At 41.2% G+C, this 9,996-nt stretch overlaps 1 protein-coding gene across 1 annotated transcript; it reads left to right on the top strand.

Annotated features, from left to right (window-relative positions):
- The first annotated feature begins 1,377 nt into the window (after positions 1-1,377).
- LOC119905330 (PI-PLC X domain-containing protein 1-like) lies at positions 1,378-8,912 on the top strand. Its single transcript, XM_038722240.1, has 7 exons — positions 1,378-1,637; positions 1,924-2,060; positions 2,498-2,623; positions 2,827-2,982; positions 6,347-6,459; positions 7,556-7,626; positions 8,316-8,912. The coding sequence occupies exons 1-7, from the start codon at positions 1,535-1,537 to the stop codon at positions 8,591-8,593; spliced, it is 984 nt and encodes a 327-aa protein (XP_038578168.1). The 5' UTR covers positions 1,378-1,534; the 3' UTR covers positions 8,594-8,912.
- The last annotated feature ends 1,084 nt before the right edge of the window (positions 8,913-9,996 follow it).

Genomic DNA, 9,996 nt, shown 5'->3' with positions numbered 1-9,996 from the left:
ACCTTCATGCGGCGTCGGAACCGCGTAGGAAATTCACAGCCGCACCGGCAGAGCTCCAGAATATGCAACTCGGCCGGTTCACGCGCGGACGCGCTACAAGTGCGAGGGCCCGCCCAACGCTGCTTGCAGCTTTAATTTATTTATTTATTTTTTCTGCAAAGTAGGCTCAACTGACATGGCCTAAACATTCTCGAAAACTCACCAAAATTTGCAAACATGTCAGAACCGGTGAAAAATTTCGTATTCTACAAGTTTCGCACATGGGCGTTGCAAAATGACTCGCTAGCGCCACCTAGAAAATTGGAAAAAATTTGCCCCTCGTTCACGTTCAACCTACATGTACGAAATTTTCTGGGGACATGTATCATATCAAGACGCACAAAAAAGCCTCAAGAACCCATAACCTAAAGTCAACAGGAAGTCGGCCATTTTGAATTTTACGGCCATTTATGGATGATTTACACACTTCGTACTTTAACGAACTCCTCCTAGGGATTTAGTCGGATCGACGTCAAATTTCTGCTGTGCCTTCTAAAGGCATTGACGATGAAAAGTTGTGCTATTTGCGCGTTTTCGTCAATGGGCGTGTCCGTGGCGTCGATGATTCGCTATGAAACAGGAAGTTGTTGTAACTTCAGTGTACATGCTCACATCTGGACCAAACTGTACATCTAGGATGAGAGTCCCGCCCTGAACACATGTACATGCTGACATTCACCCACACCCGCGCTATGACTGTGGGTGAACACGCCCATTGACGAAAACTCGCAAATAGCACAACTTTTCATCTTCAATGCCTTTAGAAGGCACAGCAGAAATTTGACTTCAATCCGACTAAATCCCTAGGAGGAGTTCGTTAAAGTACGAAGTGTGTAAATCATCCATAAATGGCCGTAAAATTCAAAATGGCCGACTTCCTGTTGACTTTAGGTTATGGGTTCTTGAGGCTTTTTTGTGCGTCTTGATATGATACATGTCCCCAGAAAAGTTCGTACATGTAGGTTGAACGTGAACGAGGGGATAATCTTTTCCAATTTTCTAGGTGGCGCTATGTCATTTTGCCACGCCCATGCGTGAAACCCATAAAATACGAAATTATTCACCAGTTCTGACATGTGTGCAAAGTTTGGTGAGTTTTCGAGTATGTTTAGGCCCCGTCAATGGAGCTTACTTCGCAGGAAAAAAAAAAAAAAAAAAAAAGAAAATATATATATATATATATATATATATATATATATATATAAAATCTTAGCAAATTCAATAGGGACCTCGCACGGTCGTGCTCGGGCCCTAATGAACTTTTTGATGACTGGTCATCATGCTTGAGATTGCTTTATTTCCCGAAAAATCTCATATCGTTTTATTTTGAAGGTTGTCACAGGAAGTATTAGCTTGTTGTAGCCGCTAACCGTTTCATAAGCGGTGTTTTCGGAACAAGGAGGGAAAGGAGCATGTTAAACTTTCGTAATTTAAACTGTAAACTTGTAGCAGAGCAGCGAAGCATTAAAACAGCTAAATATATCAGGTGAAGAACATGGAAGAACAACAGGGGCTCCAGCTCGGAGGATACCCGGACTGGATGTCCAGTCTGCCCGAGCAGCTGCTGGATGTCCTGCTGTGGAACCTGGCTATACCAGGTAAAAGAAAACTACCGGGGTTACTGGGCTCTTTTTGGAAAATAATCCAGACTACGATCACAATAGAAAAGTACCGATAACATACAGATTAATGTTTTTATTTATTTATCTTTATTTCCGGTTATATCACTAACCAATGTATTCTGGGGATGTCTGGCTCCCCTTCCTGTGTGTCTCTACTCTGTATGTAACGTTAATGTTACACTGCATGGCTAAAATTTTATGGACACGGGTGCACATAATTTGGGCATATAAATGTCTGGCTGCCCTCCGTCTCTCACAACAGGGAGCCATGACAGCATGTCTTTCTGTCTGGATGTGTCCTCTCCTGTTCTGAGATCAGAGCCCTGTCTCCTCAGAGTGATTGACAGGCTGTTTCCCTGCTGGACTCGGCCCTGTCTTTACCGCTGGGCCACCACACAGGTAACGTTAGAGGAGCACCCATATGTGTATATATATATATATATATATATACACATATGAACTTGTTATCAGTCCAGACTTCACCAGATCCACATTAAACTTCTGTGTTGTTGTTGGTGGGGTCAAGTTTGCATAGACTGTTTTTCTCCTGGTGTTTCAGTTTCCTTCCTCAACAAAAAAGACGAAGGCTTTTGCTTAGGGTTGCAGCTAATTATTTTTTTTCAAAAATGATTAAATTGCCTTTATTTGAAATATATATCGAAAATGTCCATCACAATTAATATCAAAATACTTCCTGTTTAATTTGCTATTGATTAATTCTGTCAATTTAAGACTGGGACTGGAGTTACTTCCACTTGCATTGAACTTTTTATATATGTACATGTTTCAATAGTTTTGTATTTATTCTCTTTCTCTTCTTTCATGTGTGTATGCAGCAAGCAGTCCTCACTGATCAGTGTGAGCTCGGTATTCGTTACTTGGACCTGCGGATCGCCAGGAAGCCAGCAGCAGGCAGCAAATTGTTCTTCGCCCATGGTATCTACACACTAATGACTGTGAAGGTACACAAACATACAGCAGTATGCGCACATACAGCAGGTATGTCCAAACAACCCAGAAGCAAGAAAAGACTCACTAAACTCCAACTCTGGTGTCATGGAAATTGAGTTGAGCCAATGCAGGCCTGAGTTACAGAAGTTACTGATAAGAACTTGAATAGAAAATACGACTTTGTGTGTTAGTGTGTCTTTGTGTGTGTATGTAGGAGGCTCTTGAGGAACTAACTACCTGGTTGGACGCTCATCCCAAAGAGATCGTAATCATTTCCTGCTCGCATTTTGAATTGCTGAATGACGAAGATCACGCCCACCTTGTGGAGTTCATCGTCACGCTGTTTGGAAAGAAGCTCTGCTCCTCACAGGTAGCTGGGCTGATATATACAGACAAAGACGAGGAAATCAATTAGTCTATCGACAGAGAATTAGTCCACAATCATTTTAATAATTGAGGAATATAATACTATAATAATAATTAAAGCTGCAAGCAGCGTTGGGCGGGCCCTCACACTTGTAAGCGCGTCCGCGTGTGAGCCGGCCGAGTTGCATATTCTGGAGCTCTGCCGGTGCGGCTGTGAATTTGCAACGCGGTTATGACGCCGCATGAAGGTGTTATATGTCACTTCCTGTGTCCCCTATGTGGAGCTACATAGCACTTGCCGCTATGAATATAAATCGGTATTGGCGTGTAGATGTCTGCGGGGTGGGAGAGTTATCAAGCACGTAAAGTTTGTTTCAGATGTGAGCATGTACACTGAACAATAATGTACCCAAACAATAAAATAAATTCCTTTTATATTTCCCTGCCTTGTTGTTTATCTGTACATATAGAGGAAGAATGTGAGAACAGCACACATTTCATCGTTACTGTGTGTTAGAGCATGGGAGAACAGTGGATACTTTTAATACAGCCCACACCCCTAATACTGTGTAACTATAACAAGTAGAGAACAGAAGAAAAAGATGTTCTTTCTTTACAACTGTCTGTATAGCTTATTCATATTGTGTAATGAATGAAAATAAATAGGCCTACTAGGCTCCTCTCTACTTTGACATTTAAGATTAGCTTGTTTGATCCACCTTCATACACACGTGACATTACTGTACAACTTGAGAAAGGTGAGTTGTTTTCTGCTCCAGCCTGCCTAAAAGAAAAGCGTTTTTGGGATTAAATGGACTTTATTAGCTGCTGCAGTGCAGGATGAACTCAGAACAGACCCATTTCTCACCTTATTATTCTAAATCATGCAACGAAGAAGAAGAAATGCATAATAAATCCTGGGACAAAATCTGTCCACAAATACTGTACAGCATGTAGTCTGATGAACAAGACTTGTGTTATAGCTGACTTTGGCAGTGAAATGTTTAATTTTTTAAATTCATGTGGTCATAGTTGTCCACAACTCAAATCAGAATATAAGAAGAAATGTTTTATACCACCTCAAGAAGGCTTCCTATCAGAAAGTTAGGAAGGTATTTCAAATGTACAACTGCAGTACTTAAATCTAAGTAAAGTAATTTCCCTTACATTTTTGTGTTACTTTACTTTTAATAGACTCATGTAACAGGTTTTATACTTCTTGTGAGTATAATCCAATCAATCTTATTTTCATACTGTATATCCGTTGTGTAATTTCATAAATTGTGTTGTATGTCGTGCTCGCATCGTGTACTACTGAGACTTCATTGCCCTCTTCAGAGAAGACTCTGACTGCAACATGCGTCTTTGTAAAGAGAGAAACGGACAGAAAAAGTCTCTAACTCTGCCTGTCAGCTCGCTCTGCTCCGTTAAAACTGAATTTACCATACAGAATTGAATACGAGTGCACTCCAGATTTAGCTGCAGCCAGCTGACCGTGTTCTTCTCCCTATACTGCAGTTCTGTGTCCATGCATGCAGCAAACTGAAAGCACTGTCTGTCGGAGCGTCTATGTGAAAAGAGAAGGAAGACATGGCTGGTAGTATTGTCTTCAGACTTGTTAAACACCTCAGAGCACTGAAGGAAGCCATCTGACTGTGTGAGGGGCAAGATCGTTGATGTCTGCAGGCAGAGTAGGCCTAGAGCTCTCCTGCCTGACTGGTCCACCAATAGCAGAGAAGATGACCCCTTGAGACACAGCACCTACTCATTTGCATAATGAGGCAGAAATGCATACAGAAATTTAAAAAGGACAGGAAGAAATAAAAGAGAAAGAAAATAAATAAGGTAAAAAAAAATACAAAGGAAGAATAAAACAGACAAAAATATTAAAACACACACATAAATAAATACATTTAAAAAATTAGTAATAAATAAAGTTGAAGATTATAACGGAGAATAAATAAATAAGGTAATTATAACAAAGGTGAATAAGTAAAGGCACTAATTAAATATATACATTTATGTCTCCTTGTATAATTTAATTACTACCTACATTTATTTATTTACTTTATTTTTTTGTGTATTTAAATGGATGCTTATTTATTTATTGAGCATTTATTTATTTCTGTATTTATTTCTGACTGTGTCAGGATGGGTCCTTCATAGCGGGGTGGGAGAGTTATCAAGCACGTAAAGTTTGGTTCAGATGTGAGCATGTACACTGAAGTTACAACAACTTCCTGTGTCATGGCGAAGACTTGATCTCTGACGCCACGCCCACACCCATTGACGAAAACTCGCAAATAGCACAACTTCTCATCTTCAATGCCTTTAGAAGGCGCAGCAGAAATTTGAAGTCGGTCGGACAAAATCCCTAGGAGGAGTTCGTTAAAGTACGAAGTGTGTAAATCATCCAAAATTTGACGTAAAATTCAAAATGGCCGACTTCCTGTTGATTTTAGGGCATTGCTCCAAGAGGCTTTTTTGTGCATCTGGACAAGATACACGTTCCACAGAAAATTCGTGCACGTAGGTGACACGTGTGGCGGGGGCTGCTTCGTTAAAAGTCACTTCCTGTTGCCAGCAGGTGGCGCTATGACTGTGGGTGAATGTCGGCATTTACATGTGTTCAGGGCTGGACTCTCATCCTACATATATAGTTTGGTCCAGATGTGAGCATATACACTGAAGTTACGACAACTTCCTGTGTCATGGCGAAGAGTTGATCTTTGACGCCACGCCACAGACACGCCCATTGACGAAAACTCGCAAATAGCACAACTTTTCATCTTCAATGCCTTTAGAAGGCACAGCAGAAATTTGAAGTCGGTCAGACTAAATCCCTAGGAGGAGTTCGTTAAAGTACGAAGTGTGTAAATCATCCAAAAATGGACGTAAAATTCAAAATGGCCGACTTCCTGTTGACTTTAGGGTATGGGTTCTTGAGGCTTTTTTGTGCGTCTTGATATGATACATGTCCCCAGAAAATTTCGTGCATGTAGGTTGAACGTGAACGAGGGGCTAATTTTTTCCAATTTTCTAGGTGGCGCTAGCGAGTCATTTTGCCACGCCCATGCGTGAAACCCATAAAATACGAAATTTTTCACCGGTTCTGACATGTTTGCAAATTTTGGTGAGTTTTCGAGTATGTTTAGGCCATGTCAGTTGAGCCTACTTTGCAGAAAAAAGAAAAAAAAAAAAAATCTTAGCAAATTCAATAGGGACCTCGCACGGTCGTGCTCGGGCCCTAAATAGGTTTTAGACTGTTTTTTGGACAAAACAAAAACATTTGACATTTTATTGACTTAATTATATATACATTTTTTTTGATTGTGTGGAATTCTGAACATGCATGTGTTTATATGCAGGACACTCCTACGCTGCGTTCCTGTTGGTCCAGAGGTCAGCAGGTCATTATTTCCTATGACAACCAGCAGATGGTGATGCAGCACCCTGAGCTGTGGACTGGAATACCTTACTGGTAAACACGCGTTTGTATCTCTAATAATTCTAATTTAAAGATTAAAGCTGCAAGCAGCATTGGGCGGGCCCTCGCACTTGTAGCGCGTCCGGGTGTGAGCCGGCCGAGTTGCACATTCTGGAGCTCTGCCGGTGCGGCTGTGAATTTGCTACGCGGTTCCGACGCCGTATGAAGGTGCTATATGTCACTTCCTGTGTTCCCTATGTGGAGCTACATAGCACTTGCCGCTATGAATATAAATCGGTATTGGCGTGTAGATGTCTTCGGGGTGGGACAGTTATCAAGCACGTAAAGTTTGGTGCAGATGTGAGCATGTACACTGAAGTTACAACAACTTCCTGTGTCATGGCGAAGAGTTGATCTTTGACGCCACGCCACAGACACGCCCATTGACAAAAACTCGCAAATAGCACAACTTTTCATCGTCAATGCCTTTAGAAGGCACAGCAGAAATTTGACGTCGATCCGACTAAATCCCTAGGAGGAGTTCGTTAAAGTACGAAGTGTGTAAATCATCCAAAAATGGCCGTAAAATTCAAAATGGCCGACTTCCTGTTGACTTTAGGGTATGGGTTCTTGAGGCTTTTTTGTGCGCCTTGAGATGATACATGTCCCCAGAAAATTCCGTACATGTAGGTTGAACGTGAACGAGGGGATAATCTTTTCCAATTTTCTAGGTGGCGCTAGCGAGTCATTTTTCCACGCCCATGCGCGAAACCCAGAAAATACGAAATTTTTCAGCAGTTCTGACATGTGTGCAAAGTTTGAGTTTTCGAGTATGGTCAGGTCCCCAAAATGGAGAAAAAGAAGAAAAAAAAAATCTTTACAAATTCAATAGGGACCTTGCACGGTTGTGCTTGGGCCCTAATAAATGTGTTTTACACCATGTTGTATTGTTATGCATTAAAAACAAGAATAAGCTCACCATTATGGCACGTTGCTAGTATCAGAATTGACAACTAATTGCTATCTTAGGCTTCAATATGACCATACCCAACAGGGTCAACATTTTTTTTCTGTAGACTAAGCTGTAAATCAAGTAAAAACTGATCTAAACATTAAACTGGCTGGCCTAATGGGGGTGCTCTGTCTCCAGGTATGCTGACAGCCCAGACCCAAAGAAGGTGATCGCCTACCTGGAGGACCAGAAGCACAGAGGAAGACCAGGTGGGGGGTGATACAAGAAGTATTCAAATCTTTTACTAAAGTAAAAGTAGCAATATCACACGTGAAGTACAACCAGTCTTTTTGCAGAATGGCCCCTGTCAATTTTTTATTATATTGTTGGGTCATTAGTATTGATGTCTGTAAATCGTGAAGCTAATTTAAAATACTGTTGGAAAGTTTAATCTAAAACTTTGCATCATATTTTTTAAATGTATATGTTTTATATGTAATCTGAAACAGTGAACACACATTGTTACCATCAAACCAGAGATACAAGGGGCCACTATTTAATAAGGTTAGACCGAAGCACTTTTATGTAAACAAGTCAATCCTGAAATTCAATATTAAGCTTAATCCCAGACCAAATGTATGTTGACCTTAATTTTTGTTCTTTGTATGATGTTGTAAATGGAGCTGCTGTGATGCAAAAAAAATTTCAGACTTGATGTGACAAAGTATCATCATCATGTATAGCTGTTAAATAAATGTGAAAGTAAAAGCTACTATATAGGACTAGGAGTAGAAGTAAAAAGTTGCATAAAATGGAAACACTCAAACACTATGTGTACCTCAAAACTGTGCTTCAGTATAGTACAACTGCGTAGGTCTAATTGTACTCACTGGTTTGTTGGTTTTACGAGTCTGAACTTCAGGCAACATGCTTCTTTCATTAACTGTTTGTTTCCCAGCTGGTTTTTACGTCAGCGGTCTGAACCTGACAGAAGACGCTCCTTACATCCTCCTCCATCCCCTCCAGAACATGAGGAAGATGACGATGAGGGCTCTCTCTCTGCTGCTCGGCTGGGTGAGCGAGCAGCGGCCGGGGCGTGAGGCTGGTGGAGTCAACATCCTCTGCTGTGACTTTGTCGGCATCAGTCAATTCTGCTCACTGGTGATTGGCCTAAACTACAAATTGCTGGGTGGAGCTGGCACGCTCCTTGCTCATCCTGTCTGCAGGATGCCATGAGCATCTTTCTCAGGTGTCACTGGCTGTTCCCATAGCAACTGGACTGGAGAGCCAACATATCAAATATAAGAAGTCTGTTTGCTTTTTTTTCCCCCCTCAGAAAAGTTGTTTTACCTCTTAAACGTCTGATCATGTGAACATGTTACATATTGTTTCACTCTTATCTCTTGTATGGATGTTAAAAATGTTATATAAGCTGTTGCTATTTTGGAGTATATACTTTTCATACATTATATAAATAAATGCTTTTATATATTTTGGGCCCAAACACGACCGTGTGAGGTCCCTATTGAATTTGCTAAGATTATATTTTTAGGGCCCGAGCATGACCGTGCGAGGTCCCTATTGAATTTGCTAAGATATATATATATATATAATATATATATATATATATATATTTTTTTTTTTTTAGGGCCCGAGCACGACCGTGCGAGGTCCCTATTGAATTTGCTCAGATTATTATTAGGGCCCGAGCACAGAACCGGTGAAAAATTTCGTATTCTACAAGTTTCGCACATGGGCGTGGCAAAATGACTCGCTAGCGCTACCTAGAAAATTGGAAAAAATTAGCCCCTCGTTCACGTTCAACCTACATGCACGAAATTTTCTGGGGACATGTATCATATCAAGACGCACAAAAAAGCCTCAAGAATCCATACCCTAAAGTCAACAGGAAGTCGGCCATTTTGAATTTTACGGCCATTTTTGGATGATTTACACACTTCGTACTTTAACGAACTCCTCCTAGGGATTTAGTCTGACCGACCTCAAATTTCTGCTGTGCCTTCTAAAGGCATTGAAGATGAAAAGTTGTGCTATTTGCGAGTTTTCGTCAATGGGCGTGTCTGTGGCGTGGCGTCAAAGATCAACTCTTCGCCATGACACAGGAAGTTGTCGTAACTTCAGTGTATATGCTCACATCTGGACCAAACTGTATATGTAGGATGAGAGTCCAGCCCTGAACACATGTAAATGCCGACATTCACCCACAGTCATAGCGCCACCTGCTGGCAACAGGAAGTGACCTTTAACGAAGCAGCCCCCGCCACACGTTTCACCTACGTGCACGAATTTTCTGTGGTACGTGTATCTTGTCCAGATGCACAAAAAAGCCTCTTGGAGCCATAGCCTAAACCCAACAGGAAGTCGGCCATTTTGAATTTTACGTCAAATTTTGGATGATTTACACACTTCGTACTTTAACGAACTCCTCCTAGGGATTTAGTCCGACCGACCTCAAATTTCTGCTGTGCCTTCTAAACGCATTGAAGATGAAAAGTTGTGCTATTTGGGAGTTTTCGTCAATGGGCGTGTCCGTGGCGTGGCGTCAAAGATCAAGTCTTCGCCATGACACAGGAATTTGTCGTAACTTCAGTGTATATGCTCACATCTGGACCAAAGTG

This window comes from Micropterus salmoides, unplaced genomic scaffold (genome assembly GCF_014851395.1).
Source record: "Micropterus salmoides isolate LMB-PRFRI ecotype aquatic unplaced genomic scaffold, ASM1485139v1 Ms_hic_scaffold_1, whole genome shotgun sequence".
In the NCBI taxonomy this organism is placed as follows: Eukaryota; Metazoa; Chordata; class Actinopteri; order Centrarchiformes; family Centrarchidae; genus Micropterus; species Micropterus salmoides.
This window is presented reverse-complemented; position numbering and strand designations above follow the sequence as displayed.

Bases quoted from the DNA above. Each gene is read 5' to 3' on its own strand.
- LOC119905330 (XM_038722240.1), top strand. From the start codon at position 1,535: ATGGAAGAACAACAGGGGCTCCAGCTCGGAGGATACCCGGACTGGATG. The intron at 1,638-1,923 runs GTAAAAGAAAAC...CTCTCACAACAG, and splicing joins GTGGAACCTGGCTATACCAG to GGAGCCATGACAGCATGTCT. The intron at 2,624-2,826 runs GTACACAAACAT...GTGTGTATGTAG, and splicing joins ACACACTAATGACTGTGAAG to GAGGCTCTTGAGGAACTAAC.